The sequence below is a fragment of the Netta rufina genome (genome assembly GCF_964035555.1).
Source record: "Netta rufina genome assembly, chromosome: 2".
NCBI classification, from domain to species: domain Eukaryota; kingdom Metazoa; phylum Chordata; class Aves; order Anseriformes; family Anatidae; genus Netta; species Netta rufina.
Window position 1 is genome coordinate 85351964 of NC_140124.1, and position 19015 is coordinate 85370978.

A 19015-nucleotide genomic window follows, 5' to 3' on the forward strand; every position below is an offset into this window, starting at 1 on the left:
ATCCCCACGCACCAATCAGCGCCGAGGGGCGGGGCCGGCGCCGCTGGTGGCAGCGGGGCGGTGGTGGCAGCGGGGCGGTGGTGACAGCGGTGCGCATGCGCGGAGCGCCGCGTGGCGGCGGTGCCGGCGCCCGCTCCGCCATCACGGTGCTGGGCAGGCTGCTGGCAGCCATGGGCCGCAGGGCCCGCGAGCGGCGGCGGCCGCAGCGGCAGGAGCGGGGCGGCGGCGGCGGCGGGGAGCAGGCGGTGAGAGAGAACCGGGACGGGACGGGACGGGACGGGACGGGCTGGGCCGCACCGCACCGCACCGGGCTGTGCGTGACGGTGGGGGTGTGTTTCAGGGCTGGTCCGGCGGCTACCCCGAGATCGTGAAGGAGAACGCGCTGTTCGAGCGGTACTACCGCGAGCAGGCCGTGGTGCCCGCCGCCGAGTGGGACGCCTTCATGGCGGCGCTGCGCGAGCCGCTGCCCGCCACGCTGCGCATCACCGGGTACAAGAGGTGAGGGCACCGGGACACCGGGGACACGGGGCGGGCCTCCACGGGACCGGGCCTCGCACCCGGCCCGGCCCGGCCCTCAGCCTCGCCTCTCGCCCCGCAGCCACGCCAGGGAGATCCGGCACTGCCTCAAGGAGCGCTTCTTCGCCGAGCTGCGCGGCCTCCGCGTCGACGGGCAGGAGGTGGAGATGCCGCAGCCGCTGAGCTGGTGAGCCCGCCGCCCCCTCCTCTCATCCCGCCTCCATCTCCTCGCCTTCCCCTCTCTTACGTCTCCCCCCTGCGCCCCAGGTACCCGGAGGAGCTAGCCTGGCACACCAACCTGAGCAGAAAGATCCTGCGCAAGTCGCCGCAGCTGGAGAAGTTCCACCAGTTCCTGGTCAGCGAGACCGAGTGTGTAAGTGCCCGGCCGCTCAGGTCCTGGCGCTGCTGCTCCCCAGCCCCACGTGGAGTTGTGTTTCAGGGTGGCGTGACAAGTCGAGGCAGTGCCTTTCCTCCCAGAAAATGCCTGACTCGGAAAAAATCTGGATTTTATATTCCGTTGATTCATCCACTAACTCCAGCAAATAATTATATCGCTCCATATTACGTTGATTCATCCCATAACTCCAGCACATAACTACGCTTTTAAATATTTTTACTAACATCATCACAATTTTTTGTTTGAGAACGTGAAAATAAGTGCTTCTGGAGTAATTAGTTGCTGTTAAAAAACAGATGCTTGAGCAGGGTAAAAACCATGTGTATATATGCACCAAGACTTACCAGTAATAGCGGATGTTTCACACTTTCACTTGTTTGAAGCCAGCTTCTATTTTCTTTTGAACAGAAATCTCAACTGTAGAATTAATAGATATGGACTATATCTGAAATTCGGTTTAGGAAATACTGATTGTTATATGGTAACATAATTTAATCTTAAGTTTGAAGCTGTGTTTTTGACTGCTTTGTTATTTTAATTTAAGGAAGGTGTTTTGTTCTTTTTAGTTTATTGTAAAATAAACGTTTTGTCTTGTCAAATGTTTTTTTTCTTTAAGGGAAATATCAGTCGTCAAGAGGCTGTTAGTATGATCCCACCTCTGCTGCTTAATGTTAATCCTCATCATAAGGTAACTCTAAAATACAATGCACGCTAGGGTTTTTTCATATAAGACAGATTGCTTAAACTAAGCCTACAATGACGGTATCAGTTCTGATGTTCTATGTTGGCGTGTTTTATGCTTTCTGCATGTAGACCACACCAGTCAACTAGTGTTCAGTTCATAAATAGATAGACAGAGAGACAGCTGCTTTTTCAGCTATGAGCAATACTAAGGAAAAAAGACTTTGCTTTAACGTAGTTGTGTGATCTTAATTTTGGTGTGTAAATGTAACTAGCTGTATCCAGGTTAGGTATCCTATTTGTGTTACAACCCCCTTTTAAAGTAAGGTAACTAAATGTTTAAACTTCCTGTTATCTGTCATGCTGTGAACAGACATGCTTTTCCAGATCCCAATTGTCATGTTCTCTACCAGCTGATTTTCAGTCCTTTATACATTTTGAAGAAGCCTTTATACCTTTTGAAGAAGTTGCAAACTTCTGTGTATCTGTTAGGCAAAGTAATTTCGGTGAGCTGAAACCTGCTGTTGATGGTAGCTGAAAATTACAGGTTGCTAACTTAAATTTGAGGTGGCTAAGGAACGCACAAGAAACTTTCTAGTGGCAGATTGTAGGGATGGAGGTATCTGGTAGCAGACTTCCTGTTCTAAACTTGGCCGTGTTTGCACGCACTGTACTTCAGGTCAGAATGAATGACGGTCAGGTGGCCTTACTCTTCTAATCTGTGTCAGGGAGCTAGTTAAAAGTGCCCTGTGATCTTAAGCAGCCATGTTGTGCACTTCTTTATTTAAAAATTTTAAATCTCCCTCTTCCTTCATTGAAAGGATTTAGTGATAGGGATTGTCCTAATGAGTCACAGGTACATTTTGAGTTTCGCGTGGGGTTGAACAGGTAGTAAATGTGTTTGACTTCATGTAAAACACAAATTGAATATTTTTGCACATGCTTTTGTATTTGTATTTTGTATTTGTATTTTTTTTCAGCTGGTTTAGATGTTCCCTACAAGCCAAAGTTCTTCTCATGTTGTAGACCCGTAGAGATAAAACTGTTTTCTTTGATGTGTTTAAGAACGGAACTGTACTTTGTAGTTTCTTGCAGATCAGTGTTCTGAGTAATCATAATCATTTTGTGTTTATATGCAAAAACATATATTTAACCAAGAATACATAGCACGTTTTTCAAGTATGTAGAAGGCAGGGCTTGTTCTTTTTAACCTTTTTGTCTTTTTAGATTTTAGATATGTGTGCTGCACCTGGATCTAAGACTGCACAGCTCATTGAAATGTTGCATGCAGACATGAATGATCCTTTTCCCAGTAAGTTTGGAAAAACGAGCAAAAAAAAATTGTGACTTTAAATTGCCCCCTTTTTATGTAATAGATTAATATCACAGATGGCAACTGCATTTAACTATATACTGAATTCCATCATTGGTTGAAGTATATGAGATGGAAAATACCTCTGCCTTTTCCTTGAAATGTTGTGGGCTTCCTTGGGTTGAAAAAGAGAGAAGGATTATTTATCTTCACAGCTGAGCATGCAATAGATGCAGTCACAGATCAATTTCTATGTGGTGGTCTGCACACCTTTATGTTCTGCTTGTGTCCTGCACTTGGATTAAGGTGCTTCAGCCTTAAATGAAGGTTATCAGAAGTGTCTTTCTTTAAGCTCCTAGAGTAGTTTGGGCTGGAAAGGACCTTAAAGATCACTCATTTCCAACCCCCCTGCCATGGGCAGGGACACCCCCCGCTATACCAGGTTGCTGAAAGCCCCATCCAGCCTGGTCTTGAGCACCTGCAGGGATGGGGCATCCACAGCTTCTCTGGGCAGCCTGTTCCGGTGCCTCACCACTCTCAAATATCTACCTTTACTTAGGTGCTCACAGAAAATACTGTCTCCATAAATTGTGAATTTGGAGGGGTGTGTTCTTTCTGTACACCAGCAGATTTTCAGTGTAATACAGAAATCTGTGGTGGTAGAGGAGGTTTTATCTCCAAAGGTTTTACGTTGAGAACAAGAAGGGAAGGGCCCTTAGTTGTACCTTGGAAACTCAGCTGCATGGAAGCTAGAAATCTTGAGACTGTATTTGTCATGTTAGTTAGACCTTACCATTCTTAATTTACGTTCAGTTAGGGGTCCTCTGTTTATAAATGGTCCTCTAAATAAGAATCTCTAGTAAAAGATCTGCACAAATTTGAAGATAAAGCAAGCCACTCTGTAAATTATTTAGCTGTTAAATAGTAATGCTTCTTCCCACTGTTTTATGTTCACAGAGGGTTTTGTAATTGCTAATGATGTTGACAACAAGCGGTGCTATTTGCTGGTTCATCAGGCTAAAAGATTAAACAGTCCATGCATCATGGTGGTAAATCACGATGCCTCCAGTATTCCTAATCTGCAAATAGACGTTGATGGAAAAAAAGAGGTCCTCTTCTACGACAGGATTTTATGTGATGTCCCCTGCAGGTATCTTGCATGTATACCAGTACTTGTATTTTTGTGGTACCAAGTGATGTTTTCTGTCTTGCTTACTGTGTAACTTTTGGTTACATCCAAAAAAGGTGAATCTCTTAAACTGTCGTAGGTAAGGGGATACCAAATCAAGGTGGCCTTTTATTATTCCAAGTGGTACTTATATTTGATTAGCTGAAGGGTTACAAATTTTCATTTTATGCTTAGAATATTAAAATACAAATATAGCATAGACATAAACAGTACAGCATAACATGGGAGAAGGACTGTTAATTTTTTGCAGTTGTAAATGACTTGGATATGGGATTAATTTTACCCACAAATAATACAAATGTGTTTGACTTCTGTTACAGTGGAGATGGAACCATGAGGAAAAACATTGATGTATGGAAGAAGTGGACAACACAAAACAGTTTGCAGCTCCATGGGTAACAAATGCTTGTTATACATCCGTCCTTTCGTTTCTCCTCCTCCTTTTCCTACCTTTTTAGCACTCGCATGCATTTGTATATTAATATATGACAAAGCAGTGTTCCTTTTCTCTCAAATCAAGAGCTTATATGTTATTCCCAGAAAGGGTTAATATTTTAGATCATTTGGATAGGATTCCTAATGTTTATGCAGGTGAAATACTGATGGAAAATAACTGATACAATCACAGAAACTTGTAAAACTTAATAGTGGTGTTTTAGTGTATTCTAGAATATTGGAGCCCATACATAAATGGTTTCAGCTACCTGACACTGAAGTTAATTTATGGTAAATGAGTATTTAGCCTCGTACAAGGTACTAGGTAAAAAAGCCATAATTTAAGCATAGATGAAAAACTTAGAACATTTTATTTGCATTTGTTGCAAGTTGGGAATGCGCTCAGTTAGTGTGACTCAGCTGACCTGTGATGACATGTTTTTACTGCTTGGCAACTCATTTGTAATTGTAGGGTTTATTTCAGTTGCAAGTATGCAGCTATAGTATAAGCTGGTCATCCAGCTCAGAGATACTCTTCACTGAAGTCCAGCATTAGCTAAGCGTTTTCGTCTGTGATAACAGTCATATTACACTTCATTTTAATTCTAGATTTCTGAGAAAAGTAGGGCTTAGGGGGTTATTGTTCTAGTTTTGCATGCTTCATTATAAACTTGACAGGGCGCTAGATAGAAGAAAATACAGAACGCTGTGTTAAAACTTACCATGCAGTCCCATTAATGTTTGACCTAATTGCTGTTTTAACAGGTGTAATTGTGAGTGTGTGTGCAGCACAGAGATAGCTGACACTTTACAACTGAATTTAATTTGTGTGTTGGTGACAACTGTTGAACTCAGAATGTGTTGTTAGCCCATGGAGAGCTATTTGTCTGAGGTATAGGTAGCATAACTTCCCCTGAAAAAAAGGGGGGAAATGTTTCTGTTTCCTGAATGATGTCTGGTTAGACCAAAAATGTTCTTTTAGATTGCAGTTAAGAATTGCGACCCGTGGTGTTGAACAGCTGGCAGAAGGTGGGAGAATGGTATACTCTACATGTTCATTGAATCCTATCGAAAATGAAGCTGTAATCGCAGCTCTGCTGGAAAAGAGTCAAGGTGAGAATGCAATCTTGGACAGTAGGGGAAATGTTATTTTTTCAGTCCTCCTCTTCCCCTGTCCCAGTGCCCGACCACCCTCTGGGTGCAGAACCTTTCCCTAACCCCCATCCTGACCCTCCCCTGTCCCAGCTCCATGCCGTTCCCACGGGTTCTGTTGCTGTCCCCAGAGAGCAGAGCTCAGCGCCTGCCCCTCTGCTCCCCTCCTGAGGGAGCTTCAGGCCACCATGAGGCCTCCCCTCAGCCTGCTCTGCTCTGGGCTGAACAAACCAAGGGACCTCAAACACTTTTCATGGGTCTTGCCCTCCAGACCCTTCACCATCTTTGTAGCCCTCCTTTAAACACTTTCTAATAGTTTTATGTCCTTTTAATATCGTGGCACCCCGAACTGCACATAGCGCTTGAGGTGAGGCTGCAGCAGTGCAGAGCTGAGTGGGACAACCACTTCCCTCAGCTGGCTAGCAAATGCCGTTCTGGATGGTCCCCAGGGTACAGTTAGTGCTTTTGGCTGCCAGGGCACGCCGTTGACTCATATTCAACTTGTTATTGACTAAAACCCCCAGATCATATTATGTGGGACTGCTCTGCAGCTTCTCATCCCCCGGTCTGTACGTATAGCCAGGGTTGCTGCTTCCCTGGTGCAGAATCTGGTGCTTTCTCTTGTTAAACTTCATGTAGTTGGTGACTGCCCAGCTCTCTAATTTGTCAAGATCTCTCTGGAAGGCAAAGAGATTTCTGCCCTCAAGGGAGTCAGCAGCTCCACAAACTCAATATTCCTTCAAGTCCTGCATCCAAGTCATTTATGAAAACTAAAATGGAGCCCCAGGGAACCCCACTGGCTGCCAGCCTATAACACTGAGTCCAACCCATCAGTCAATTGTTCACCTATCATATTATGTATTTATCTAGTTGCGTGCTGGACATTTTGTCCATAAGGATACTTTGAAAAACAGTATCAAAAGCTTTACTGAAACTAAAAAAGATTTCATCAGCTGATTTCCCTTGGTCAACAAGATGGGTGACATTGTCATAAAAGAAATTAAGTTCATTAAGCAGGACCTTCCCATCTTGAACATACAGTGGCTCCAGCCAATGACTGTGTTGTCCTTCAGGTGTTTTTCAATAACACACAGAACAATTTTCTCGATAATTTTACCAGGCACTGAAGTGAGACTGACAGGCCTGTAATTACCAGGGTCTTCTTTCTTGCCCTTCTTGAAAACTGGGTCAGCAATTGCCAGCTTCCATTTGACCGGGACCTCTCCAGATTCCCAGAAACATTGAAAAATAACAGAGAGGTCTGGCATTGATATCAGCCAGCTCTCTGAGCACCCGGGGATGAATCCCGTCAGGTCCCATGGGCTTCTATGCATCTAGCTGGAGCAGCACATCCCACACAAGTTAGGGATTGGTTTGGAGTTTATTGGTCCTTTTAAAACGGTTCCAAGCTCTATTAATGATATGCAAAAAGTACAGTAGAATCAACAGAAGTCAGTCTGTGTTACCTGTCTTCTGATTCCACTGGTTGGGCTCCATGACTGATACTCACATTCCCTTTGGAAAACACAGCGTGGGACCTTACTGATGTGTGCCATAGGAGTAAAAATCAGAGTGTCCTTAAGCAGTTTGAGGAATGTTGTTGCGTGCCAGTAAGTGTGAGTCACTGATACCATCAGCGTCCTTTGAGTCACATTTTAACATGCTTGTAAATTTGTTTGGGCTTGTGTTTTTGTACGTTTTTGGCTTGCATATGCTGCTGTTAACTCTCAATCACCTGAAGTAACAAGAGGTGAAAAAATTGATCTGGGAAGGTGCAGTGCATTAATTTGGGCTCAGTAGGGTTCAGTAACCAAAATTTCTGAACTTTAGCTGAGGGACATTTTTTTCTGAGTCAGGATCTTGAAGTTGGGAGTCAACTAACTGGATTTTGCATGAATTTTTCCACAGAGTTTATTATTAGGATCACAAACCGAGAATGGAAATAGATAGACGTCAGCAACTGCAGCATTTGGGGCAAATGTAATACTTGGAAGTAAGCATCTTTACTGCAGTATTGGGCCATGGCATATGGATGGCCCATTTGGGTATCCCAGTGAGCAAACCTTATCCTCACAGGGCTTTGAGTATAGATGTGGCTAAAGAAGGGCGAAGTTGTAGTGCAGTGGTCTGTGAGGGGCATTGCACCTTGAGGAATTGCTTAGGTCAGTCCTTAGTACGTAGCACTTTGTAGTACTGCTTCTTGTGGAGCACATCAGTGTTTCCTTTCCCCTCAGGGCAGAAGGAGTAAGGAAACGGCAATTTTGTACCACGTTTCTCTGCTGGGAATTGTAGTGCTTCTGCTACTGGTCTAATGCCCGATTGGTCTGATGTAGTCTTGAGGCATCAGCTGAAGTCATGCTGGAAGTAGTCAAGAATATTCAAAGGAAAGACACAAATGACATTTTGAATCTCATTCAACTTGACGTTTTAGAATATGTATACCTGTATTACTTTTTCGTTTATTTAAGAGATGTACTTCCAGCTGTCACATACAGCTAGCCGCTATAAGAGTAAATGTTTAGTCATGTAGAAGAGGTTGATAAATTGTGAAAAACATGAGGAGAAGTCTGCCGTATTTTTAAATAACTATTCAGAATCACAAAAAAAAAGAAATTATGAGGTTACTCTTCATCCCAGAAGAGTACTTCTGTGAAAAATACTTAAGCAGTTTTGTGAATCCAAATGCTAAGTAAATGAAAACAGAAGTTGTTCTATGACTGCGCTGCCTGGAACACTGATGTTTAATTATATAGGTTGTGGTGAATTACACTATGTAGCAGTTGGGAAAAGTGTCTAACCAACCATACGTTGTTCTTTGGTTGATTTATAGGTTGCAAACATCTGTAGTTGGTATGAGCAGCTCTTAGCATCTTTCTTGTTGATTTGCACTGTAGTAATTGTATTTTGTTCCTTGGAAGTCTGAAAAAGCAAAGGCATTAAAGTGGTCTTAAAACTTTAAGGAAAACTACTATTATAAAAGTTAATTAGGAGAACAACTCTCAAATTGTGTTTTCAAAAATGTTTTGTATCTCTGACATTCCAGGTGCCTTAGAACTTGCTGATGTCTCTTCTGAGTTGCCAGGTCTGAAGAGGATGCCAGGAATTACAAAATGGAAGGTACTTTAATGTGGTATTTCTGTGATGTTCTTGGTCTATAGTTGTGTGTTAAATTATGGACATTTCAAAACATTAGATTGAGCTGAAATAATGTTAGCAACTTGCTGTTGAGAGTTTTAGACTATTGTAGAGAAGAGAGGTAAAATCTTTCTAATGGTAAGTTCTTGTCTCCTCATCTGCTCTCCTCTTCTACTTTGGGTTTTCTTGGCTCTATCACCTCTGCTTTCTTAATGATTTCCTTTCCTACCGTGCACAGCTGATGGCCTGTAGATGGCAACATAATTTCAGGCACATTTTAATTTAGCCCTCTTCCTCCCTCTTTACAGTTTATAGCTGTTAGATATTACAGTTGTTTAGCTGGTCCATTTGAATCATTTGGAAGTAAATGCTGTTAAATCCATTGTGGAAATAAACTGTAAAAACTGCAGTGATGTGAGTAATCCTAGAATATTAGTAGAAATTCAGTATTTTGTTCCAGACTTTATCTGATTCCAGTTCTGGAAACAGACTAGTAGGGAGGGGCAAAAAAAAAAAAAAAAAAAAAAAAAAAGACACCAAAAACCCCAAACCAGAGCTTCTTCAACTTCCTGTTAAGAGTATAATCAAGAGAAGTAGGCAGCCATCCTGGCAGTAGGGAAAAGAGCTCTGATTAAACTATACTTATAAGCATGTGCCCTTGCCACACCATTGCTTATTATGTCTTTCACCCCCATTTCATAGTCTCTTGCAGTGGTACAGTCTGCAGGTTTGTGCCTGTGTGTAGGCTAATGAACAAGATGCACAGAGTAAAGGTTTGCTTATGTTCTGCTGTTAGAAATCCAGCCTAAAAGCTGGCTGATTTCTGTGCTGTTATAGTTCCATAAGTTTCAATTGTGTTCTTGTAACTGAAAGGTAAATGTAAAATTCATAACTGTGGCTCTATAATCATTGTTTTATTTTGTCTGTGCTGTGTAAGGCTACAAATATATACATAAAGATTGCAAAGATTATATTGTGTTCCCTGGAACATTTATTTCTGTGATTGCAATTGAAATACAAATCCCCCTTATGGGTATCTTAAAAAAAAAAAAAAAAAAAGCTAATAATAATTTGTTGGAAGTTTGCAAGACATATTTCAGCTTTTATTTGCTGCTATTACCTTCTTTTCAAGCCTTGCTAGCTAGCTTGTCACTGAATGTATTAGCTTGCTTTGGCACTGTTTTTGCTCGGTATAGTCTTTTGTTTCCTGGTGAAACATCTGTTCAATGGGAGTTCTGTGACTTAGCGATTATATTAAATATTCCTGAGCATGAGTTCACATCAAATCTCTGGAAACAGCAAAAGGAAAACAAGGTTTTGTTCACGTGATGTTTAGATGCTTGGAAACAGCATTCAGGACTCTGTCCTTAAGTCAGATAATGAGCGAACTCCAATGACTTATTTCATAATCTTGAAGGAAAGAATATTTTAACTTTGGGTAATGGTAATCTGCTTCTGCATTGCTTTTAGTCTTTGTTCTACCTTAACAAGAAGCTAACAAAACGTGTGATAGAAAGGAGTTCAGTGCATTCTTTTTGATGGTTTGTCATTCCAGCAGTTACACTGGGAGGTTTGACAGGCAAACCGAAACTGAACAGAGCAGGGCTGTTGGGCAATTATTCTAGTATCCACTATAATTCCAGACTTGTTTACGCATCCAGTTGTTTATCGGTCTCGTGGTTTTTCTCCCCAGCTGAACTCATGACTTGCAAAGGAAAACAGTTCAGAATCGCAGTCTATCTTGTCTCCATCTAGCAATATGGCATGCAGCATGTTTGGACTTGAAATACCTGCAAAAGGATAGTATTTTAGGTGTAATTGGTTCAGTGTCTGAACTTCTGCTTATATCCTAAGAGTCCTTAAAAGCTTTGAGCCTTCAGTGGAATAAGATGTTACACACATGATTGTTAAGTAGCTTTCCTTAAAAAAAAAAATCACTATGACCTTTGTATTTGTCATGGGGCTCTGTGCTTATATCTTTCCTAAAATATAAAATTGGGATTCCTCATTTCTTGTCTCTCCTGGAATGCAAAGAAGAATGATCAGCATTCTTCCTTGTATACTGCTTGGAAGGTGCCTGTAGCAGGATGTTTCACAGCCAGTCTCACGGAGAAAAATAAGTGAAATTCTCTGTATGGTGGCTTACTAATCTTATACTAATCTTCTGAAGGACTTTTTGAAGGACTAATCTTTTGTCCTTCATTCTTTGAATTTTGGTGTTCCGTATGTTCTGGAAGGTTAACAGAGACAATGCAGTTGATTCCGCAGCAGTGTCTACTGGACTGCTTGCTTTTTGAAGCATTCCTCCACAAAGTGCTTTCCTTGCTTTCCTCCACAAAGTGGAGGAAAGAGGCACGGCTGGCAAGAATCTCCTGCTCTTAGGTGCACACGTACAATGCACGTTATAGGAACAATGAGCTATAAAGAATTTAATTTACTATAACAGAAAATAACTTCTAGGCATCTGAACCTTGGTTTGAAAGTATTTTAATTAAAAATGGTGACCTGTATTCTTTGTTATTTATATTTCCTCTTTGAAGGTCATGCTGAAAGATGGACAGTGGTTTGAAGAGTGGAAAGATGTGCCTTTAAATAGACAAACACAAATACGTCCCACTATGTTTCCAGTAAAGGATGAAGAGAAGCTAAAGGCAATGAATCTGGAGCGTTGGTAAGAGTTTTTCCCAAGTAGATTTTATGAGGTTTTGATGGTTACCTCCTACGGTGATGGACAAATTGTAATTAGGAGTTCAGATAGGAATGTGTTGCAGTATGCCTGTACTTGCATTATGTCTATGCTATGCTTGTACAGGTCTGAATTCAGTTTGGTTGCTTCATAGGTAATGTCAATACACAATACTTAGATTTCAGTGAACATTGCTTACAAGGAATAGGTATTAATACAACAGGTCAGCTTCTTTGCAACCAATAAAGATACATGAGCAATATTACTGGAAAAGTATGCTAAGCATTATCAATTCAACACCGTGACTTATTTTCTATGAAGGACTTTGCATAGTTATTCTAAAAATAGCATTTAGATATGAGTCATTAAAGCTCAGATGTGAATGGTGAAATGAATGCGTTGCACTGATGCAAGTAATTTTGTCAGAACGCTCTATTTTAGATCCTGTTCCTACCTTGAATTAAATCTGCGCAATCCTGATAGGGGTACTTTATGCTGAAAGTAAATGTGATGCTTCTAGTACTTTGCAAGAGTCTGAATGCTGATGATGAATCTGCTGCAATTTTTTTTTTTTCCCCTGTAGTCTTAGGATATTGCCACATCACCAGAACACAGGAGGCTTTTTTGTGGCTGTTTTAATAAAAAAATCTCCAATGCCATGGAACAAACGCCAGCCTAAGGTAACTTCTTTTAAAAGAGCAAAATGCTACCTTTCAATAACATTTCTGGAATTTACCATCTCCTTTTAATATAGGAGAAAAAGGGGATTCTGAAATCATTGTGAAATAGCAAGGTAAAAGTTGAACAGAAAATTAAGACTCTGAAAGAACTACAGAACCACATTGGACAGGGTAGCTGAAGCTGTCACTGCCTTCGGCTGTGAGATCTGTTTGCTAAAAGTTTTTTTCTACTGTGTTGTAAGCTAATTCTGATTTATCTTACTACGTGATGGGTTGCTCAGAAGTGATTCGCTAGCAGATTGAGTCCATCAGATCATCAACAGGGGAATAGATGTAAAACAGTAAGGAGCAGCAGCAGCTTCAGCCATCTGACTTTGATCCATTGTTGTCAGTTGTGTGGTTTTTAATTTTTAGTATTTTAAGTTGACATGACTTGTTTGATCTCAGACTGTATCTTGGAGAGAAACTCCTGTGTGAATCCCTTTTAGCTGTTTCAGTTTATTTGATATGCTTCATTAGAAGCCCTTATGAGTAAAACTTCTGCGGCAGTAAGGAGAAAGCATTTGTTTGGAGGCAGGCCTCATCCAAATAGTTTATACTGTTCAAAGTTTAATGCTGTAGCACTCAGTGCAGTTTAATGCTTGTGTAGCAGGCTGTGTGTGTCATTTTGACTGCTAGGAGGAAAGAAACAGGTCCTGGCTTAAAGTGATCTCTGAATGCTTGAACATGATTTTATAAATGGTACGAGAATACCTTTCTTGTAAACTTGGTAAGACATTGTCTAGAGCTATGCTTAACAGTAATGCAACCTGTGGACTTCAATAGTTAGATTAGCTAACTAAATGGATCTGTCCAAGCACTTCCATACAAATTGATAAGAACTAAGCATGTGCAAAGAGAGGGTATGGGTACCTTTTGTTACCAATTAGGTACTGCTTTGTCTTTGTTGAAAATACTTTGTTTGAAATAGGTTCATCAGAAATTGCCACAGAGAACAGAAGATGCTGAAGTAACAACAACGAATGCAGATGATGGTTCTGAAGATACTGCTGAGGAACCAACACTTGCTGAAAATGAAGAGTCTAAGAAAATGCAGGAATCTCAGAATTCAGACACTGAGCAAAGCAAAAAAGGAGGAGTATGTGGGTAAGAGACTATTTGTCTTGTGACCGCCTCATTATTGCTGAGTGTTGTGTAGTTCTTCTGTTATTGGACTCTTTTAGAAATGGGTCAATAAGAATTACTGAATTTGCTCAGGTGTCTACATTACTGTGTCTGTCTTGTGTTTAAGCAAATTAGGAAAATGACTGCCTTGCCTATTAGCATTTGCAAAGTCTGTTAGCTCTTTCTTCTCTGTCAAGGAAAAGAAGTTAACCTTTGGAAGATCTTTAACTGCCTCTAGAATTTCTCCCTCACAAATCTCTGCATACTTCTTTGTGTGCTTTCTGCTCTCAAGCACTGCTTTCACTTCATGCTTTCACTTCATTATTTTAAGAAGCTAAATTATAGGTAGTATTGTCTTACTGAAGTACAGGAGAATGTCAGTATCAAGTTTGGCATGCTACTGTTATCATAAGGCAAGTGTTGACTAAATTAACTGAATATACTGATTCTAAACTGATTACTTTTTGCTAAAATTGACAATGGTATTTGCTTTTTAGACCACCGCCGTCTAAAAAAATGAAGATGTTTGGTTTTAAAGAAGATCCTTTTGTGTTTCTCCCTGAAGACGATCCATTGTTCGAACCTATCCAGTAAGAAAAAATGTTTCTGTTTTTACGGTAGGATTACGAATAGTCTAGGAATATTAATAATTTAGTTAATCACTCAAGATGGATCTACTTGGTCATACATAAGCTTTTTCCCTACCATTTTACAAGATTTTCCTCCACATTTGAGCTCTTAAAATGAAAGTCTAAAACGTCTGGATTTGGCAGGCCACAGAGGACAGTTTGCATTGGAAAATTTCAAATGAATCTTAGTATTTATGACCAAGAATCTTTTCTTATGCTTAGAAATGTTAGTTTTTTTGTACTTAGAAATCTCGGAAATGTTAGTTGTTGTATACTGAAGCCAGTGTCAAGTGGCTGAAGGTGTTTCTAGAGATAGCTCAAGCAAATATGCTAATTTGTACATTTTGAGTATGTGATTTCATTGTTCATGTAACCAAAACAATTATTATATGGCCTCAGGAAGTTTTATGCATTGGACCCTTCGTTTCCCAAGATGAATTTACTAACTCGAACTCAAGAAGGAAAGAAGAGACAGCTGTACATGGTTTCTAAGGAGCTAAGGAACGTGCTTTTGAACAACAGTGAGAAGATGAAGGTATGGTTCATCTTCACAACAGAGATTATAAGCATCAGTGGATGCCTCCTTTAACTTTTTTGCAGAATTGACCATTCATATGAAGAAGTAGCCCTCTAATAGGCCTCTTCTTACTCTGAATGTTTTCCTCTGTTTCCATCCTCTGTTAAAGAGTTGAAGTACTATCTCAGAGGGGTAAATATCAGTCTCCAAGATTAAAAGCACTGTTATTTTTGGCAGGCGGAAGGGAGCGTAAGAATAGAGGAAGGGACTATAACTGCTGCTCTGTGTGTGTACATGAATTCTTCTGTGATCTTCAATTACTTTCACAAGTAATCACAAGTTTACGCTGATGCTGTTGTAGATATGAGCCCCTTATAATTATAGGACACATTAAGATCCTGAAAGCCTACCAAAAACAACAAATAACTTCAGTTGAATTATTAGCTGTGTGTGCTATATGGGGACATTGTTTGAAGTAATTTCAACAAGTGAATGTTTTGAAAAATGCTTAAGCCGAATGATGTTGACATACAAAATATTTTTTGTGAATTACAGATCGAGGAGGAAAAACATTTATTTATTTTATTTAATAAGACTCCCATGTTAAATGGATTCGGCAGGCCATGGAGGATGGTTTGCATTGGAAATTTTCAAATGCATCTTAGTGTTTATGACTCCCATGCTAAACAGAAGTCATATTAAATAAATAAATAAATAGTCCACATGCTAAAGATTTGCCTTAGAAGTCATTGAATAAACTGGGCTGACTTCAAAGCTAGATCAGGTGTGGTTTAGGGTCTTGTTTAGTTGAAAACTGAATATTTCTGAGTTTGTCCAGTACACATTACAGGTCTTAAAGACAGATAAATACTTATTATTTTATCCCACATGCAGAAAATGGCTACAAAACTGACAATTTCAAGAAACTGGTGTGTTTCACTAGACAGTAAGACTTTGGGTACCACATATACCTTGGTGGATATGTGTCCTAATATTAAGCATCTCTGTTTTTAAAATCCTGTCCTTGATTGAATTTCCCAAAATCACACAGAAATTTCTGACAAAGATTAAAATTAGACCTTGATAGTTGGGTGCCCTCATTTTAAGACTACCTCTTTTTTGCATTGTTCAGTTTTCAACATGGAAAGGAGTAAAAGACTTCAGAGAGAACTATATTTTGATATTGGATATTCCTTTTTTCCTTGAATTAATGTTTACATGAACTTAAATAAGTGCCCAGTACAAATGAGCAGATGTGTCAGAGTTAGCCTTTTTTCCTAGTTTAAGTAAAGCAATTGTGGAAAAGCAAAGTGGTAATTTAGAATTTGTACTCTTTAATGATGCTTATTTGCTTTGCCATTTGCAGGTTATTAACACAGGGATAAAAGTCTGGTCTCGCAATAGTGATGGTGAGCAGTTCGGATGTGCCTTCAGATTAGCACAAGAGGTAATTATATAGTATTTTATTTTCAGAGAAGATAACTTTGGTGTCCTCTTGAGCTTAGAGCACAGTTGGCACTAAATTTGTCAGATTAAGGGCAATTTGCATTTTTAGAATGTTTTAACGTTTGAAAATTGCCTTCTGGTATCGGCTAAAGCACGTACTGTTTTTAACATTTCTCCTTCAGAAAGTAGAGGGCACATTTCAAAATAATTATATTTATCTATTATACAGGGGATATACACTCTATACCCATTCATTCATGCAAGGATTATAAATGTCTGCATAGAAGATGTTAAAATTCTGCTAACCCAGGAAAATCCATTCTTAAGTAAATTTAGCAGTGAAACACAGAAGAAAGTCAAAGACATGGGTAAGTCTTCTAGTTCGTGATATGACAAAACAATCATTACGATGTTTAAAACAGAAAACTAGAGAAAAATCCACTCACATAAACTGTATTTGCTTAAAAAAATGACTGAAGTTATGTTAAACCTGTTAATTAGGTAGTGAAGCATTACTGAAGCCCGGTGTGTTACTAGGATTTGTAGTCCTTTCTGGTCACAGCCCTTGAGGTTTATGAATTCCAGAGAAGAGAGAAGTTGCAAAACATGTGAATTCACGCAGCAGTAGTATGAGGCGTTTAAAATACCTGAAGAAGAAAAATTTTAGGTCGACTGTTGATCTTTGCTCCTCGTAGTGTGCCAGTCGAAACTCTTTGTCATCTGAAATTGTTTCTCATGATTCTGTGTATCAAATTTAGGTATTCAGATTTTATTGTCTTAAATATGGGGAGCAATATGGACTCATGCTGATTTATTTTTTCCTAAGTGCTGGATGCTTGAAGAAATTAAGACTTTTTTTCTGTTTATTTATATCACTTTATTTCCAAGTCATCACGGGTCACTTTGGTATGTGATGAGACAAAATGGGAAAAACATCAGAAATAAAATTTGGGCTGGCATACTCTTATCATAGAATCATTAAAGTTATAAAAGACTTCAAAGATAGCCAGTCCAACCATCCCCCTACCACCAATATCAGCCACTAAACCATGTCCATTTTACTTAAGTAAAAGGTCCTTACTGGATCTTCTGAGTGAATTAATCCACTATGTGGTTTTATAGCTTAATTTGTTTGCTTTGGGGACTTTTTTAGGCAATTGCTGACGCAACTAAATATTTTTGGTCTGGCTAAATAAATAAATAAGCACTGTTATTGTCTATAATTTATGGTATTGGTGTAGGTAACTGCTGATCAGCTGTCAAAGTCATGCTGTGAGGCTGTCTAAAAAATTGTTTGTTTTTTTTTCAATATTTTTCTAATTACTATCATTCAATGTTAACATTGCACCAAGTGACACATCTGTTGTTTTTCTCCCCCCTCACCGTGCCCTAGCGATGGGAAGTATAGTTCTGAAGTATGACCCAGACCCAGAGTAAGTAGATGTGTTGCTTTCAATTTACTTGCTTTTAAAATTTGGACAAGAATTTATTTTCACTCTGAGAAAAACAAAAGTGGAGATGCATTGATATCAACAATGAAGCTAGACAGAATGCAAAGAATTAGAAGGGAAAGAAGCTATCTTGCCTTTGTGCTTTCAAAACAGTTGTTCTATAAAGGAGAGCCCCTAGTTCTGCCAGAGATGCACAGTATGATTGCATGTGATGTTTTTGTTCCCTGCTAAGGAATAGGAAAAAATTAAACATTTCCATTGTTCATTTTTGTTGCCTAAGCAGTTTCAGAAGCTTTTGAGATATCTTTTTAAATGTAAGCTTATATTGCACTGTTGCTTAAATTACTTTTAGAAGCCATCAGAGCCAGAAAATCATTTTACATGTTGCAGACATTAGAGCTTTTTTTTTTTTTTTTTTTTTCTTTTTTTTTTTTTTTTCTTTTTCATTCCTTGCTGGTAGGCAAGCAGGTACATGTTTAGATATTGAAGTTCAGAACAAAGTACTTGCATCTTCTACAGATAGTTATAAATTGCACTTACTGTTAAAGATTGTGTGTTTATTTATGAGGATATGCCTATAAAATTAAGTTTTCAAGATTCACCTTTTCCTAGTTGACCAAATATAACTGCTTGTTTGTAGAAAACCTGATGAGCTTCAGTGTCCTATAGTGCTGTGTGGTTGGCAAGGAAAGACATCACTCCGTGCCTTTGTGCCCAAGAATGAGAGACTTCATTACCTGAGGATGATGGGAGTTGAAGTGTTTAAAGCAAAGAGGAAAGAGGAGGAATCAGAAGGTAAAACAGAGGAAGAAGGTCAATACGGAGCAGCACAAACGGAGGAAGGAATGGATGTGGAAGATAAAGAACATGATTTAGTCACAAAAATGGAAGCAGAAATAGGTGAAGAATCCTCCCACAGTCCTGTGGAAAGCAGTGCTATGGAAGTAGAAAATAAAATTGAGGATTTGGGTCAATTTAGTAAAAATAGCAACAATCATGTAAGCCAGGAAAGTAAAGACAGTGATACAAATGATGTGAAAGATTAAATTTCTTTCTCTGTTACTTGGCTGCTTCCCTGAGAACTCACCAGTCTTGCTTCTAGCATAGAAGAATATTTTAAAGTTTCAGTTGGAATGTGATGTTCCTTTTTTAAAGTTTCACCTATTTTATTTTTTAAATCAAAAACTATAAAGAGATTTCTCCTCAAACATGTCTTATTTGTACCATTTTTAAGCTCAGTTTCACTGGTGAGTTTGAGTGTCTGTTGCTGGCAATGGACCATGCACCAGTAAAATCTAAAGCCTGTCTTTGAAATGGAATAATGGTATGTACAAATAAACTGCCTGTGGAACTGTTCTGCATTTTATGAAGACTTCCTTCAGAATAAAACAAGGAAACAACCAAAAACCAAACCAACAAACAACAAAAAAACCCCACGGTGTTTCATTCAAAGCATAAAAGTTCTAGAAATAACATTTTTTCCTTTAAGAAAACCAACCACCAACCACCCAACCTGAGTACTATTTACATGTTGTTTTTTTTTTTTACTGGGTCAGGGAATCATTGCAAGTATGCATACAAATACATAAACATATAGGATACTTAACTAAAAGCCCGTTTAATTT

General features: G+C 39.5%; 1 protein-coding gene across 1 annotated transcript; it reads left to right on the plus strand.

Moving 5' to 3' along the window:
• The first annotated feature begins 114 nt into the window (after positions 1-114).
• Positions 115-18751, plus strand: NSUN2 (NOP2/Sun RNA methyltransferase 2). Its single transcript, XM_084306899.1, has 19 exons — positions 115-245; positions 341-498; positions 599-703; positions 784-889; positions 1530-1601; positions 2822-2906; positions 3864-4056; positions 4416-4490; positions 5513-5643; positions 8726-8799; positions 11358-11488; positions 12087-12183; positions 13154-13329; positions 13845-13937; positions 14376-14511; positions 15860-15940; positions 16169-16307; positions 17333-17372; positions 18031-18751. The coding sequence occupies exons 1-19, from the start codon at positions 171-173 to the stop codon at positions 18434-18436; spliced, it is 2373 nt and encodes a 790-aa protein (XP_084163025.1). The 5' UTR covers positions 115-170; the 3' UTR covers positions 18437-18751.
• The last annotated feature ends 264 nt before the right edge of the window (positions 18752-19015 follow it).